Here is an 18,621-nt window from a genome sequence, read left to right on the forward strand (position 1 = left end):
TATTAAAGTTATTAGTATTATTTATTATTAGTTAAAGTATTTATTATTTTTTAATCAAAAATGTAAAAGTTTTATAAAATATGAAATAAATAATGAAACAAATTTCAAATTCGGCCTTCCAAGTGCCCATGTTCGGGTTAGGGCTATGTTATTCAAAATTTGATTACAGCATTACGCTAGGTACCGTTGCTTTTTCACAGTGCGAGAAACATACATACATTCATGTAGCTTTTCCATTATTTAGTCTCTTTAAATGTAATGCAGGGCGATAAAATTTGGCGTCAACAATTTAAAAAGTGATTTGAAGCAAAATGCCGTTTTGATGCTAATAGCCCTTCTGGGCTAATAAGAAAGAATTTTATAGAAATGTAACTTCAAAAAACCATATAGAAATTTTATACATTTCGAGAGAAACTCCTGTGGACTGACAAGGTACACCTTTCATTTAATAGATATGCAAATGCACAAAGATGTCACAAATCAAAAGATGTCACAAGATGTCACATCTGTGCTAGAAAGAACCCACATCCCTTTGCATCCGCCAGATATGACAGAATTCATTATAGGCCCTTTCTTCTTTGATGAGGTTCACAGCGGTACATTTAAACTTATTTTAATTACTATCGGGCGTTTATGCATTGCTTTAAGAAACAACATCGCTTTCTTTTTCGACCATAGTGTAACATTTATGCAGGATGGAGCGCATTAGCAAATGTTTTGTCCAGCACCTATACTGTGATCAACATTTCACAATGACTGTGTCCTCTATCGCATATTTTCTGTACGAATACTCACTAGGCTCTCCAGATTTTGTGGCTTTTGGTTATGGACCGCTTGAAGGCGCAGGTGTGCAGAGAGATCGGAGAACGTTACTGACCATATTTTACAGAAATTACTTGCTATTATGTAATTATTATTGCTGGAATCCCAGATGAGCAACCTTCGATGCTATGTAGAGCGTCGTGCTACTCGTATGACGGCCATTCTCGTGAATGACATTCAACATTTGTAATCCTACCTGCGTTGCGAATTATGCTGCGCTACTATACGGCAGGGACCATATGGTACTGTCTTGTCTGCCCCTTCGCTGTGGGGTTGTTACATGGTTTGATTTCGTAGGTTGTACTTGGGGGTTTGGCTCCCCTTGTTCAGCTCATGGAGATAATAAGGTTACATCTTACTTCCATCGTTCAGCTCTGGGGGAAGGTCGATGTCTAGCATGTTCTTCATTTTTTTTTTAGGTGGATGCATCCACCTTAGACTTTGTAACTTTTACTCTGACTGTATGAAACAGAAATTATCCCCGCCGATTGATCGGGGAAGGTTATGCCTCCGTGGATCGCTTCTAGGGGTTGGGGCGTTTTCCTGTGTAAAGACAGCCTCGATCTTGCCAGATCTGGATGCATCTTCCTCCTAGTGTTCTGTACGAACGTTCTGACACAATATCGGTAAAAAATGTACTATTACCACAATAAATTTGTTCATTATTAGGAGAAAAGATCCCATGTATCGGTATGCATTTCAGTGAAAAAAACGCATCATGCTACTGCTTGTACTTTCCGAATTATTGAAATTTTACCTTATTACTTTGAAGCCTCTCAAATTTTTCTCGAACTTTTTTAATACAAGAAAGTAAGAAAATTATGCTCTGTCACTATTTAATTTAAAGCACAAACTATCAATCTTTGAACATCATTTAAGATTATATTTTGCATTAGTGTAGTGGTAAATTGTTTTAAAGGTTACAAGGTTGTAAGGATTATGTTAATTTTATGAACAGTTAAATTTTGAGTTAAACTTCCTTTCCTATCGACTCTTAATTTCAACTTACCACTTACGGCCAGAACATAGTTTTAGAATCACGTCTGAATGCTAATGAGGAAGAGCGGTATTTAACCGCGAAGTTGTACAGTCTTAGTAAGAGAGATACCACATATTCTGGCTGCCTACGTCTGCCTTTTTAGGCCACTCTCTCGTAAGCTATTATTACGCTCGGCCGTACTTTAGACCCTTGATAGCTTCGCAGTCAATCAGCGTTAAGGGACCAACTCAGTTAGAAGTTTGATAACTTCGACTACATCTCTTTAGTTAAGATTTAGTTTAATTCTTAGTCTCTTAAGTTAAAGCCCAAGTGTCGGCTTTATTGTACAACTCCGAGACGGAGGTTTGTTAAACTTTAGTCGGAATAATAAAGGGTTATTTCACCCTTCTTGTCTATTTCTATCTCACGAACTCAAGTGATTATTCGCTTACTAGTTCTTAAGGTTCTTCACTTTCAACTGTAACTTAGAAATACGCAGTGGAGAATCCTACAAGGGTATTATTTAAATGAATCCGTTACTTCTAATTTCAGCCTTTACTATAACTTCTAATTTTCCTTTCCTCACTAGAATGCAAATCAATTACGCTTGAACTGTTACCTAGTGAGTGAATGTGTTTGCTTACAATTCATTTACTCACAACTCTAACGACTGCATCTAGTTTATTTAGTTACAACACAGCCGTGAGTGTACTGTTATATAATGATAATTTTTACAAGACTTTACTTAAGAAAAAGTCATTTTCAAAAATAATCTCACCTGCAAGATAAGGATCATTGAGAAACTTGGGGGCATTGTCATTCACATCAGATATGGTAATTCGAACTAAAGCCAACGATAGATCTTCTTCCCTGTAACTGCGAGAAGCGGCTGAAAATCCTTGCTCCTCTTCTCGCTGGAAAGAAAGAGTTTCATATAGACTAAAATAAATAAATAAATAAATCTGAAAAAGTTTCACATTTTAACGGTCGCTCAAAAGGGTTTGTTAAGGTTTTTTACTTCCTTGTACGAAGTAAAAAGGAAGTATTGTAATCGCGAAAAATTTCAGGCAGCATATTTCAACGAAAATATCCATTTTGACCGTTATAGAATGCAATTTAACGATGTTTTTGCATGATATCTGTACGTAAGGACAGAATAAAAGACTCGTTTCCTCCAAAAAAATTATAAAACTGCTTTAAAATGAATTCTGAAGAGAATTTTTCGTGGCTTCTGTACGAACGTATGTACGTACGTACGTATCTCGCATAACTCGAAAACGAGTAGCCCCAGAACGTTGAAATTTTGTGTATAGGACTGCTATAAGATGTAGATGTGCACCTCGTATTTTGGTTGCAATCGGCATCGCCAAACGTATATAAATATATTTATATATATATCCACTCTGTTACCCGGCTCAGTGATCTCAGTTTCTTTACTCTTATATGTTCGTAAATTGTACATTTTTTGCTTTAAAAATGATTGAATTATGTTGTTTTTATCTTCCGGTTAAAGTTTTTATGCCTTTCGTAATTCTGTGTGCAATATTTTTAGAATTATCAACAATTTTAAAGTTGTTTAACTGCCGCTAAGCCTTTTTTTATGATGGCGGCCATTGATTGTTTACATTTGAAACAGCAGACTACAGGATTTCTTGCCAATCTAGAGAAACTTAGCTTAGCAAGAACAAAGATAATGCCTTCATTTATTATTGCCAATTAAATCATACTTAATCCTTTCTGGAATTTTTTCGAGGAAATAAGTGTTTAAGATTTACTTCGTAATTTTTAATATAGATATTTTGAGTTTTTATGTATTTTTGCCTTTTCACGAAGTGAGAACTGAATTAATTTAATGAGAAATATTCAATCGTCTGTGAAAAACTGTTTCTTTTTTGTTTTGTTTGCTTAATTTCTTTTATACATCTTTTTAGCTTTATTATAGTATTTGAATAGAACATGTGGCAACGATTAGATAATTCTATTCTTTAAATGATATAAATTTTGTGCATTATGAGTTATAATATGAACGAAATATAATACTGTTAAGTGAATCTAGCGCCAGAGTGTCGCTATGGTAAACAAATACTAGAGTAAATTTTAAAGAATGCATTTATTATATTGTGGTTTATGCGCTGTCGGCGAAGTAGATTTAATTCAATCCAATAAGTTTAAATGAAATGCAAGAAAAAAAGCTTATAATTTAATATTCCGTACAAGGAAGTCATGTGGTATACACATCAGAATTATATTCACCATTTACTTCATTTAAACTAACTAGTGCAGTTGACGGAAGAAGTAGAGGACAGATTTAACATAAAAAATAACATGCTAATTAAAATACTTGCAATTTATACTGTTCGTTAGTGACAAGCATCATAATGTGACTGCTTTAAAAACGTTTTAATGTGAAATATTATGAATACAGAATGCTAACACATATTTGATAGATCTATACCTTTGGCAAAAAGATAATGCTATTAAAATTCTCAACAGCAAAACGATGTTATAATTATTTCATATAACATAGAATATTAAAACATTTGGCATTAAAATAATGACAATTTATAGTAATTTACCTCATACACGATATAATCTGGATTGCTCGTAGCTTTGACGACAATTTCGTAATACTCTCGTTCTTCACGATCAAACGATGAATTTGACCTCAACACACCGGTAGTTCTTTCGACTCTAAAATTTCCACCAAAATTTCCATCTGCAAGGTAATGCAATTTTCTTTTAATTATTTGTTTCGATGGGAATATAACTGCATTCAAATCGAAATGTAGGCAAAAAGTTCCATTTCAAAAATCTCTACCCTCCAACAAAGTGCTAAATAAATTTTTAATATGATATTAAGATACAAGAAATTAAGGCTTTTAATCTTTTTATGAGTAGATACTGATAACAAAATGGCTCTAGACTAACATGTGATATTTAAGAAAATCATTTCATGAAATTAATGCATACCGATCATTAAATAAATTGAAATAAACAAAAAGGAGAAATTCAAGATAAACATCGACTTAAGTTTGGGAATGAACTGAGAAGCGATTATGCATTGATTTCTACCTTGAAAAAATTAACATATATTAAATTGAATGGTATGTTTTTGACTGCTAGAAGTAATAATGAAATAAATAAACTACATAAGATTTAAATATGAATAATATTTTTACTTTGTTACCTGCTTAAACCACGATTTCGATAAAGGGGAAAAGAATATTTTGGAATAAAAATTTCTGGCAGCAGCTTATTTTTCTGAAATGAGAAATATCGTCTGCTACGCTTAAATTTATTCTTTTTTCAAAATGTCGCATGTAAACGAGCTGTGGACTGAAGGATAGTTTCTACGCCTTCCGAAGAGAAATATTCCTATTCCGTAATTAAAAGACTTTGTGAAATGCATGGTATAAAAAGTTCTAAGTGCAGAATAAGCAGCTTTTTTAATTGGAAAGGGAAAACCGCCAATCCTTACTTCTACATAGAAAGAAGACTTCAAACGAATACCCGGAAAAGGTAAATACTGTTCCTAATCTTTCTAAAATTAAAACTTTGGCAACAAGAGAAAATCCGCCGAAGCAGAAATCAATTGCAGCGTCTTTAAATACATCTGCAGCGACAACAAATAAAATAATAAACCAAGATTTATAACTTGAAAAGGCTGGAATACATAATGCTCACCAGATTTTGCAGAAGTATCTGGCTCAACGGCAGAACAATTCGTAGAACCCTGTATATAAATGGAAATATATTTTGACTCTTAACGAAGCATGGGTTTACATATATGGCTGCAGCAACAGCAACAACAAGGGTGTATTTTTTTTTTATCGAAAACGAAGAGATAAAGATGTACAAACCTAGTTTCGTTAATGCAAAGAAAGTTTCAGTAAGGTGTTTATGATTGTCGCAAGATCCTCTCACAGAGGGAAATTAAGAATAAGAAAAGTGGGAGAAAATGTTAAAATCAGCTCAATATACTATCAAGAGAAAGTTTTCCGTCCAATATTTTCAGTAAAAAATTCTGTTTCTTTAACCCAATGACTTCAAAAAGTGAAACTTCGAAAAGTACTACTGCATTCTTTGAAAACATGAAGACTGATACAGATATTGCACATATACCTTTTCAAAGCATTCTTGCAAGTCCCCTGATGTTTCACGAATGGACTATTGTGATTTTGATCTCTTGAAAAGAGCTCTTTCTAAGCTCAAATCCGCTACGATTGAGGGACTCTGGAAATTAGTGGAAGAGAAATGGAAATTAATACATCTGGGAAATTTTACGAAAAGCCCTTCTATCATGAAAATGATGATTCAAAATTATAGTTCAGAAAAAAAAAAAAAGCTATCATTAAGGAGCGCTTCAGAAAATATTTTTGCATTTTAAAAATTAACTAAATGACCGCGAAATCGTTCTAAAAATGTGCAAACACATTTTTTTATTTTTACTAGATTAGATTTTATTGTTATCAGAACTCATTTTCAACATTATCTTGTACAGTCGTCATGCTTATCCACGTAGGGGACGTGAAAGATGTGCAATACGTTCTCTGAGATTTGAATAGTGGGCCTCCAAATTGCCAGGCGGACGTGTTCTCCAATTACACCACGAAGGCACGCGGAAAGGAGGGAGAAATACCTTATAAACTTACTGATTTTTTTTTTTTAATGAACAGGATGTTCAAGGTGAAGTAATCGACAGGTGCGTATTTACTCTGTTATATCTTTCAAATTATTGTGGTAATGATTAACTAAAATTATAATCAAAACTTTTTTACTAAATAACTTCCTTTCTCAAAATTTCAGAGAATAAAAAGTACTAGGTTAGATAATAGCAGAAATCTACATACTTACTATGAGCAATGCAAATTAATGTTAATAGGTAATAAAAATTACGATGGCGAATAAAATTTACTTCTTTTACACTTCTGTAAAATAATCTACTTCGAATATAAACTGCCACTAGTTAATCCCACCAGGAACCACAGAGTAAATGAAGTTAAGACCACTGAATACCGGGAGTGCGCCCCGGATTCAATGTTGGGCAAGATGCATGATTGATTTTTGAGATTTTCTGTATGTGCAACGTGAATACGAGTCTTTTCCCTTAAAAAGTCCTCAACAAAGGCACGTCTTTCTTAGGCATATATTTCTCGTGTGCTTTGCCATATTCAAATGACTTACAATTATCAAAGACTACACAATTGATTACCGTACTAGAAGCTGGCACACTGCTCTACTGGTGCGTCGGAATATTAAGTGTCGGCAGCGATAAGAACGCAAGGCTGAATTTTAACAACTATCAGATCTGGCAGAAAACGAACATGTACATGGAACTGTGCACGTGATGTGACGTCACCACTGGTGTAAAAGAAAAGTCAGAAGTGTCATGAAAGAAATAAATTGAGTATAAAGTGTGGCAAAAGACCCAAAGAAGAGATTTTAAAAGTGATCTGTTTACAGTCTTTTTAAGCCAACGCTAGTTGCCACAGTCGAAATGAAATTCGAAGTGGAAATGTGAGAGCTTGCCTTCATAGTACGGAAAAGGAGTGGAAAATCTATGGTTCATTGCTCGAGGTGCTCTCCATCAAAATTGAGGCGGGGCTACACAGTTCGGTGAGACAATACTGTAAGACCAACATAATGAAATTCTGGTGCTCCGTCCACTTTACTCTGCATCTATACCTGATTATTCTTTTAAATGTATCTCTGTATTTTCGCGTAGTGTAAAATGTATCAGAAACCAGTTTAGAAAATTCATGTAAATGGGGAAAATAACAAAATATGTAAATTCCTGATTTTGGCATTTCTATTAAAGATACAAAATAATTTATCTGTAGGCTATTAATATAACTCGTATTCGGAAATTTTACTTTAGCCAGGATATGCATAAAATAGCTTACCTACGATGTAGTAATAGATTAAAGCATTTTCTCCAACATCTTTATCTTGAGCTATTACTTGGCCAATAGGAAAGTTAACTGGCAAGTTTTCTTCCAAAGTGAAAACGTAGGGATTGGTTGTCTGAAAAAGAAATGAGGTTAAGAAACATAACTTTTGTTTTTTATTGCAGCCAAAAGCAAAAACACTAGAAATCCAATTACCTCAAATAATTCAGATTTTTTCCCCCAGTAGAGCAAAATAAGACGCTTTTACTTTTTTCTCATCTTTTCTCCCGTCGTTGATGTAAGTTATCTAAAAAGCTTGTGTCGTTTGAGTTCTTTAACCAGCTATTTCATATTAAACAGCTTTCCTATCCTCCTCATTTCAATTTTCCTGCCAGAATCTAAATTTCTAGCTCGCGTGGTATTCAAACGAGGCAGGCAGTATTTAAAGAAAGGTTTTAGAGGGTAAAATCAGAGCGTTTTCTGCCTGTTGAAGGCCACATTGATAAATTGATCTTCTTGCTAATAGCATTCTACGGCGTTGTGTTATTCCCGCTATTAGGCTTGTTATGCCAACATAGGTCAGAGCCAGCTTGTGCATTATTCTAATTGTGCAACCGTTAGAATAACTTGCTTTGCTTAGTTTTAGTTAATCTATTATCTTTGATTTAAAATATATTATTGGCTTTTAAACATGACTGGTGCCGTCTGTTAACTCGAGGAGTCAAATCAAAGGCTCCTTTACACCCATTTCCTGTCTCTGTGCTACTTACAAGATAAACTTATTTTATTCAACTGAAACTAAATAATGTTAATTTTTTATTGATATAAAATAATAAAATGAACAAAGCGATCCACTTTTTCTAAAAAATTAATGGCTCTACTCTTATATGCGCCCTAATGTCACCAAATGTGGCGATATGTGTTCTGCGCTGGTTTTTGGCGCGATTGCGTGTTGTATGGCAACCCTGTCGACGTTGAAAAATCTTTTGCTGGAGTGGTTTAATTGCTCGTTGGCTCGTGTCGTGCGTGTTTTGAAATGGCCTATGTTGCAATGATAGACGGGATGGGAAGATTTCAGTCGCGTATTTTAGATTGTGTGGAAAGTAAATTTAGTATTAAAAGGTAAGATGTTGGAGTTGTTAACGAGTCTTTTGTTCACGGATGTGTTTATGAGGATCGAAGTGTATTTTTGGAATTTCTGTGGGACGACTTTTAAAACGGAGTCCGAAATGCGGAGTTGGTGTGAGAACTCGGACGAAGGAGGACGTTTCTGATAGTTCTTGTGTGGATTTGCAGTCAAGTGTTTGTTGGTAAAGTATGTGGCTGTCAGCGGATTTTAAGATTTGGATCGTGGTTGAAGTTATTATCGTTACTTTCGAAATTTTGAATGTCAGAAAGACATGCGATATAGCAAAATCGTGGCACTTTTATTCACAGACGTTGTGTGACTGGAGAAATTTTATTAACGAATGTATTATGTTAAGTGCATTTTATTTTACTATTTTTATTTTGTAGAATGTTACGTTCATTGTTTTTTTACTATGAATTTATGTTGCTATTGTTGTTTTTGAATTGTTCGTAATTTTAGTTATTTTAGTTTATTTGGTTGATTTGTGCGCAATGCAATATATTGCATTGCATTCGTATTTCAATTCATTCGTATTTCAATTTTCAATTCGTATATATATTTTAAAGATTTAAACAGAATGCTGTGTACGTGGTATTCTTTGAAATTTATTGTTGTTATGTAAATTTATTGAAGCGAGGTGTGTGTAACTCGTAGATTCCTTCGCTGCCTGGAATGTACAATTCATAGATGTTTTTTGAAGTTAAAACGTATCGTTGTGTACATGGATTCTTGTCAATTATTTTTTGGTTAGAAACTTTACGTTTTTGCTATTTAAATTTTTTTGTTTTTGTTTCGGATTTTTAAACTGTGTCTTCGAAACGTGGTTTTTGCATGTGCGAAAACCGCGTTTTTGAAGACATTTTAAGCTTAAAATTCGAAATGTAAACAAAAAAATTAGGTAGTAATATGGGGGCGTGGAGTTTCTCGCCAAAAATGTTTGGCCAGAAATTTGGCGACAAGAGGGCGCATATAAGAGTAGTTCCAAGTTAATATTGATAGTAATTACAATGACAGCCGGAGACAAATATTAAAGATAATATAGCAACAAGAATCGGGGTAAGCTGCGTAAATTTGCAAAACTCGTTTCGAATGTTAAATGGAACCTTCTTCTTCAGTTGCAATAGGGAAAATGACGCCACAAATCATTAAAAGAATAGTGATATAATTCAAATTATAGGGATAATTCACTAATAGTCCCTACAGCGTTTTCTACATTGTATTACGAAATGATGTATTAGAAACGATGCAAGCTAAAATAGTAAGCATTTGTTAGAGATATTGCAGCAGCAAGAATTAGCTTAAATTTACAGAACTAGTTTCGGAGGTTAAGCAGAACCTTCTTGTTCAGACGCAAAACTGAAAACGACGCATGTACTCAAGCGATAACAGGAGACAAAAATTTCGAGAACGTTGAAGCTAAGGAAGGAAGCAAAACCACTGGCGCCCTGCAATGAAATAATTTAAATTATATTATTGTTCTTTTAACGCTTTGTGGCGTCATTTTCCCTCATGCAACTGAAGAAGAAGGTTCCATTTAACCTTCGAAACGAGTTTTGCAAATTTATGCAGCTTACCCTGATTCTTGTTGCTATATTATCTTTAGTATTTGTCTTCGGATGTAATTTTAGTTAATATCAATATTCATTTTTCAGAAAGAGTGGATTACTTTGTTCATTTTATTACTTTATATCAATGAAAAATAAACATTGCTTAGTTTCAGTTGAAAAAAATAAGTTGATCTATAGGATAACAGAATTAGACCAATTTAATAACAGGAAAAGGCTGTATCTAATTCCCTGTAATAGTTTCTAATTAAAATGCTTCAATTATGCAGTGATTTAATAATTTTTGATGGTTTAAAATATTCAGCGTCTCTCTAAGAGCGAATATTTGAGTGATAATAATTATATATATATTTTTTTGCCTCTCCTTGTTTAGAAACTGTTGATTTATCCAAACGTGTTGATAAAATGAAAGATTCAGCAGTATTTTTTCTAATTTTTTAAAAATTATTAACGTTACTGGAATTAAATTATACATTTTGTTTTACGAATGTTCCGAAAACTCTTCGCCCATTGCATTAACCAATTTAAGTCAAAGAAAAGACTTCAGTCTGCTTGTGCTGATGGAGAAACAATTAATTTGAATTTTTATCCTCACTCACAAGAAAAAAGATACTAAATTTTAAATAGATTACATATACTGATTCCTGACTTTTATAATATTCCTGATATCAGTCAAAATATTAATTCATACAAACTGAATAGCACTGATTTCAGATGATTATTAAAAGAGAACTTAAAAAAGATTAATCTTAATCTTAATTTTAACCTTAATCTTAATTTTTTTATTTATCTTTACACTGAATAGATAGCACTGGCCTTAGATTATTATTAAAGGAGATGAGCTGTATTACAGATTACTTATATCTATCATTTTAATTTTATCTTAATTGTCTTAATTTTCTGTCACCTGAGTTCGAGGAAATTCTGGGCTGTTGTCGTCCACGTCTAATAAAATGACAGTCAGGAAGCGAAGTGATTCGAAAGCGACTGGAGAACCGTTGTCACGAGCAGCCAGAACTAACTGAAGAAAAAGAAGAAATAATAATGCATATTATATTACTAATAAGAAAATAACTAGTTTTAAAGATATGTGAGAAAGTATAAAACAAAAACAAAAGCCCCATAATTTAATAAAAATGTGCATGAAGCTTATCAATAAATCTCATTTTCACGTAATGTATTGAAACGTTTCTGAAAACATCAGACTAAAAACAAAGACCTGTCATTTTTTTTTATTTTACAATAATTATGCGTTAATTTGTAATAATGATTAATCTTTGCATTTACACCCCATACAATTCAACAGCAAAATTACAAAAAATTTAAAAACACCATAGTAGCATGTATTTAGAATTCCCGATGCAGTGTTAAGTGTTGGCATAACATTTTTATATTTTTTTAAATCTTTTCTCAGTTTATCGTATCAATGTTCATGTGTATTAGTAAAATAGCTTGCAAAACCTTTTTTGGGGGGTCTTTTTATTATTAACGTTTTGTGTGTTAACTTTATTTATTAAATATCAAGAGCAAAATCACAAAATATTTAAAAACAGCATTAGTTTAGAATTTTCGATAGACAGTCTGGAGATGAAATAAAAATGGATACATATTGAGATAAAAATGTTTCATTCCACACAGTGTTGACATTTTTCGCTCCTAAATCACTGAGTTTGTTAATCAAACATTTTTTAAAGTTTTACGAAATAAATAATAAAAAATGTATAACGTCATTCTATGAAAGTGCTGAATATTTTTAATTAGACGGACTATGAATTAAACGCATTTTTATTACTTAAATGAATCCGATTCAAAAGTAAGAAACGGATATTTTTAAGAACTGTATTTTAAGAATTAAGCATTTTAGGAACTGCATTTCTAAGAACTTTCAAATTGCTCAGTTTATTAATCCACAACAGACGATTCACTCTGAAAAATAAATATCTTACATTCAGTCGAATGGCAACAGACTCGAATGAAAAGTGAAACGACGAGTTTCGAGACTAATAGCCGCTTTGAGCTAATAATAAAATTAAAAAAAAATTGGTTACTGTAGAGTTTCGACTTTGAAACGACAATTTACTATAACTAATTAATAGCAATTACTATAATTATTAATAGCAACAAAAAAAATTGAAAGGTTTCAGATTTTAAATTACGTCCAAAGGCGTTTTTTTTTTTTTTCACATTTTGTATGTTACTTTTATTTATTAAATATCACGTTCTTCGCACTTAAACCAAACTTTGCTTAAACTTTGCTCGCTTTGAAATCTTTGAGTTTGTTAATCAAAAATTCATTAAAGTTTTACAAAATGTAAAATCGATAAAAAAAAAAAATTATAAATTTCAAATTTAGTCTTCCAGATGCCCATATTTGCAGGAGGATTACGTTATTCAAAATTTGATGGTTCGTCGTTTTATCACAATGCGAGAAACATATACACATTCATGCAGATTCTTCATTATTTAATTTCTTTAAATATAATACAGGGCGATAATAATTGGTGGCAACAATTTGAAAAGTGTAACAACGCTTGTAGTGAATCGACGCAAAATGCAAAAACTGCCCCATTAATAGTCCTTCTGGGCAAATTGCCTCTTTGGGCTAAAAAAATGCTCCTTTGGACTAAAGAAATCTGCTGTACAATAGAAATATCAAATTGGCTTCGAGTTTTACAATTAAGTATAGAAATTTAATCCATTTGTTAATCGTTGCGTTTTTAGAAAATCAACTTATAGAATCATTAGACTTTGTTTCGAAGTTGAAGACACACAAAATCAATTATGACTTTGAAGTGACGTGGATATCTTAACTGCTAGTGGGACATGCTTCCAATTACACCACGAAAAGGGACGAAGCTGCCAAATCCAGGTAGTAACGAAATATCGAACATTATATATTTTTGTTCGAACACCACTGTGGAGTCATTAGCTTATTAGAAAACATGAAAAATTACCGATTCGCTTTCCGGGATTTAAATTCCAGACCTTCCGATCGCAAGGCAGCCGGACGTGCTTTCCATTGCATTACGAAGGCATGTGGGGACGAAAGTGAAAATTTTTAATTACATGTGAATACTAATTATTGCTTTTAATATGAGCAGAAAAAAATAAAAGCGAGATATCTGTGTTAATATACTTCACACTAAGTTCAAATTACGATTTTAAAGGTATGAAACTTGTAGCACATGTGCAAAAATAAAATAATTTTTTGGTTTTAAAGTATCGCGTAAGACTTTAAATCTTGGTGCATACTTCAAGTTCGAAATGTAGAATGCATAAAAAATAAACAGCTACTAAAAATAGTCTAGATTAATGGTCTTTAAACTTTATAACAGTGCTACTGTGTAAAAATGTAATGACCCCAAATAACAAAATTCCCTATTCCAGGCAAAGAGTCGACCCTTAGTTATATTTCAGTTATATAATATCCATCTTGCTTCCCCACTGAGCGATGATGGCAAGCTCCAAGAAATCCAGAGGTGCTGTTACAGGCTGCTGTCTGTATGTGGTCAGTAATTTATTCCAGGTTCAGGTTGTAGTGCAGCGGACACCCAATGTTTAACCATAGGTAATTTGGGTATTGTCCAACTGCACTATCTTTTTATTTGAATATTGTATATTCAAGATTGGCGCTACAGGATTTTAGCCCTATCGACGCTTCAAGATACACGTCTTTACACGTTGAGTTACAAGGCCTAACTAACTCTTGTGGCGCGTCAGCGCCACCTATAGTATCTCATACTTCATAACACCCAACTTTAAATTTTAGCGATCCCATTCGGGGTCGCGATCCACAGCTCAACTTCCACGGCTGAAAGTGGACATCACCAGCTTGAATACCACTGGTTTAGATCAATAAAATATAAAATATGACATACCTGGTATTTGGGGTTTTCTTCTCTGTCTAAAATCACTTTGGTTCTAATCTCGCCTGTAACCGTATTGATGCGGAAATGCTCTGTCTCCTCTACATTAGTGTCTCCCACTTTTAAGTAGTAGGAAACACGACCATTCTCACCACGATCTTTATCTTCGGCAGACACCATCAGTACCAGGAAATCTGGTACACTCTGATTCTGCAAAAGAAGCGTAGAAATGTACGAAGTATGAAATCAAAATGCCTTCTCAGCAGAGAAATACAATATTTCTATTAAACAGAATTATTTATATGCTTTTAAACACTCCTCACAAATAAGGAGAAAGATTTATTGTACCTTTAATTCTAAATGTTGGATAAATCTGTTTGGTTTTCATACGTGTTAAGTACAATAAAAGCAAAAAACAACATAATGGTTTCATGAAATCTCTCTAGGAAAATCAATCTCTTTAGGAAATGCTACGATGAGATCGAATTGTAAATAAGGCCACTAACGTAATTTTGCCTGTAATTAACAAGAGCATTTCGAAAGGGAAATTCAAAACCAATTTAGCATAATGGTTTTCTGTTTGTGAAGGAAACTTTGCAGTCAAGCAGTGTTGTCTGAAGTTAAGAAAACAACAAGCTCAAAAACTCAATCATTGTAGATATATACTTTAGATTGCAAAACGGCGCAATGGTGCCCTTTTGTGATGGGTTTGTAATGGTTTTTGTAATGGGTTTGTTGTAACTGCTTTTGAAATGGCACAGTTCTGTAAAGATTCTGTGAATAAGATTTATATCTAGAAAATAACGTATCTTGATTAATGTCTTTCTGTGGAGCAATTCATAACGACAGCGATGAGGCTGTACAACTCCCCCCTCACCCCCGTTAACTGTGATTGGACTTGATCCAAAAAACAAGGAGAAACATTCTCTCCTTGTATGACTCACTTCTCGCGTTATGCAATGGACAGTAAACAACGCTTGTAATCATCGCTATATTTTTTTCTTCATATACCTAATAAATATGTTATTTTGTGTTTGCTAATACAATTATCGTGTTCCTTACCTCCGCAGCTTGGATTACACTTTATTAAGGTAAGAACTTTAATTCTGTTTTATTCATCTGCTCGTCTCGATTTAGCGAAGTTGTAACAGTAAACAAAAATGAACCACGAATACCTTCAACACTTTCATGATAATCTTCCACTTATTTTATTAACCCTTTGCCTTCGAGAGGTGATTCTCGGTCACCACTTGATTGAATGCGTTAATTGAAGACGTGATTCTAGATCGCCATTCGGCGTGACGCGTTAATTCGAGCGGTAACGATGTTTACTTAGGTTTGGTTTGGGCAATACCACTTCATGAGCGTATTCAACAATATATGCTTCCGACATATATGCTTCCAACAACTTACATAAGTCCGTATTACAGACACTTTTCAAATAATGTACAACGAAATGTATTTAACATTTCCTCTTCTGTATATGCATAATACTTAATTTTTAATTTTTATTTATTTATTTTTTTTAACCTATGAGCCTGTATATTTATCCTATTATTTTGTAACTGGATTTTATGTATCTGTATATTTAATTTGTATTTTTATTTGAATTTTATTGTGAATATGCAAAATTACCATAGCAAATTGCAACAACAAATGTCAAAACGTTAAAACGAATGCAATCTGCCCTTGTTAACATCCTAAAAAGCTCCCGAGGCGGCCTCTTGAGGCCCCAGGGAATTGTTCCTGGTTAGTGGAGGGCGCAGGACACATGCCTGTTTACCTCTGTTAGACAACAGGCGTCCCCGTCATCCGTTACCAACCAACCAATATATGCTTACGACTATAAAAAAACTGCCAATCTTTCACCTCAAATATATTTTTACATTTATCTTATATATTATATATGCGGCTTAAGTGTTTGTCGCCGATAGTTTATTGGTTGCTTGCATAACTGTACTAGCCAATGGGCTTAAGTTGCCACGGCACAGGGTTGCCGTTTCAATTGAGACGTAGACAATTTCCTGTAAAACTTGCCTTTGCTATGGCCACCCATAAGTCTCAGGGCCAAACGCTTAAGTGTGTTGGCATTTTTTTACCTGAGCCTGCATTTGGACACGGTCAACTTTATGTTGCCTGTTCAAGAGTTCGTGAAAGAACGGATGCGAAATTAAAAATAATGGATGGCCCTCTGCAAGGCGAGCTTAAACATGATCTACACAAGAAATCGTGTGTACAAAGAGATCTTTGACATGTGAATTAACATTTTATTATTTAAATCACCTTTATTGATTGAGCTAGCGGTGGCTCTTAAGAAATATACCGCCAGTGGTTTCCTTCATGGCTCTCTACTTTAAGCAATTAAGCAAGTAGAAGGGGAAAATCCCGTGGGGCAGTAAGCAAAGGGCCGCCTGCCCTGGGTAATTCAGTTTGAATTAGCAGACACCTTTGCACAAAGCTTCTTAATTACAATGTATAATATCTAGAACAACGGTCATTTCGTATGACCACCGGGCTTTCTAGTTGTTATATATGCGTCTTCGACGTTACGAACTAGACAGTCGAACTAGACTAGTTCGAACTAGACAGTCGTGGCAATAGGAATTTTATTTTCAAAGTTAAGAGTGAGAGTATGGGATATGATGAAGGAATCAGTTTAAGTGAAGATGAACTGGAATACCACTTGACGATAGGAAAGCAGTGATGAAGATAGCGACGAAGTAAGAAGTGTATGGAGGCAAAAATACAGGGTCCTGTTAGAACGGGACTTTGGTACACCAGGGTACCTGGGCCGAAGGCCCTACCCCTTTTAGAAAGAATAGAAAGTGCGAATAATGATTCAGGTGTCCTCTTAATGGGATGTCATAATTAATTTAGTTCCAGTAATTTGTTTTATTAATTAGTTAATTAATTATTAGTTGTTAGCTTATAATAAGTACGAGTAGATTGGTAGACAGTTAATAGCGTTGTTACACATTTGCATATATGCTTCTATTTTTTTTAATATAATTTATAACGTTGCGCGCCTCTAACTAGCACGCAACCTAGAGGTGACTGTGAAAGCTTGTATCAACCACAGAGTCTTATAAAGGGTTTAAGTCCCTTTTTATTCAACGTACTAAATTACAATTGCGTCCTCTTGACGCTTACAAACTGTGCCAACTAGGCAGTCAAATAAAAATAAAAACCTGAAAAGAAAGTAAAGACAATATTCTAACTACGAGGCTCTCTAAAATAACTAACTCACCGCGTTTTACAAAATACCGCCGCTAATTCAGCAGACTTGAAGCTCACTGGAACAATTGCAACTACTTCTCGCCAAGCACATAGGCCGCAACGCGGGGTTCTTTAATTCTCGATTTCTACCTCCGCGCTCGCGAAGTAAGAATAACTCTCTCTCACCGAACTTGTTTCCTTCTATTTAAATCATACTACTTCCGCTGATAATTTGAATGCTTGCGCGTTCTACTCAAATTTACATATTCTGGCATTGGCAGTTCCAGGGGAAAGTAAGGCTTGACAGGAAAGATAGTTTAAACTTAAAATAAATGTTAGTTAAAATAAATATAAACCCTACATTTGCCGCTGCCAGAATTTGGAAAACTTGGAAGCAGGTCCTACAAACGACCTGTTGTAAGTTTATCTAATTCTGAACTAACTGGCGAAAGCCTCATTTACACAAAAAAAATCTTATGTAACAATTAAAATTCTGTTAGTCGTTACAAAGCTTTCTTCTTACAGCAACTTTTCCTGGACTTCATCAATCAATCTTGGTCTTTCCTTCCAGCATCTGGAAGGAATAAGTATCAGTATCTTTCTACATACATTATAATTTACACTTTCTTGACACAATAAATTTTTGTTTTTAACGTTTCGTTTTTCTTAGTTATTGCTTACTTCACATTCATTCAATTTTTCAAGCATTAATTTAACTTTACCCTGGCTCTCCACCCTGTGTGGTGTCAAACGGGAATATTCGTGTTTTAGTCTTACAACACTTCCCCTAACCACCATGATTTGTTAGAATTCAACAACCAAATAGACACACCTTACTCGACATTCTACAACTCAATGAGCTACTTTAATATTCTTAAAAATTCAAATGCAGTGGTGGAGATTTTGTAGGTGGAAAACCCTACAAAACACATTCATTCTAACTTCCCCCTCATTCATCTTTAAACATGCAGGCTTTCGCTCTAAAGCATGACTTTACAGTTTAATACTTAAATTTTGACTTCATTGCTTTTAAGCATTCACTTTTAGCATCTACAATTTTATGCTTCTAGACTAAATTCTACTTTTACATAACATGCAAGTATTTACATACATTTACAAAAGTTTAATACATATGCTTTTTACAATTTACCATAAA

At 33.8% G+C, this 18,621-nt stretch overlaps 2 protein-coding genes across 4 annotated transcripts in view; one reads left to right on the top strand and one right to left on the bottom strand.

The window, feature by feature from the left end:
- The window catches only part of Cad87A (cadherin 87A), a 164,418-nt gene that overhangs the window by 26,863 nt on the left and 118,934 nt on the right, over positions 1-18,621 (bottom strand). For all 3 annotated transcript variants that reach the window (XM_035376800.2, XM_085816133.1, XM_085816134.1), the window contains exons 30-34: positions 14,262-14,459; positions 11,291-11,404; positions 7,705-7,825; positions 4,378-4,517; positions 2,580-2,715 (exon numbers count right to left, since the gene is read on the bottom strand). In XM_035376800.2, coding sequence (XP_035232691.1) covers positions 2,580-2,715; positions 4,378-4,517; positions 7,705-7,825; positions 11,291-11,404; positions 14,262-14,459 — 709 coding nt within the window. The remainder of the gene's footprint in view (positions 1-2,579; positions 2,716-4,377; positions 4,518-7,704; positions 7,826-11,290; positions 11,405-14,261; positions 14,460-18,621) is intronic.
- The window catches only part of LOC118192048 (calpain-9-like), a 390,870-nt gene continuing 387,360 nt past the window's right edge, over positions 15,112-18,621 (top strand). The window contains exon 1 of the mRNA XM_085816136.1: positions 15,112-15,340. The gene's annotated coding sequence lies outside the window, so the exon portion shown is untranslated. The remainder of the gene's footprint in view (positions 15,341-18,621) is intronic.

This window comes from Stegodyphus dumicola, chromosome 4 (assembly GCF_044657685.1).
Source record: "Stegodyphus dumicola isolate Sdum_Otavi_A_Nest chromosome 4, ASM4465768v1".
NCBI lineage: Eukaryota > Metazoa > Arthropoda > Arachnida > Araneae > Eresidae > Stegodyphus > Stegodyphus dumicola.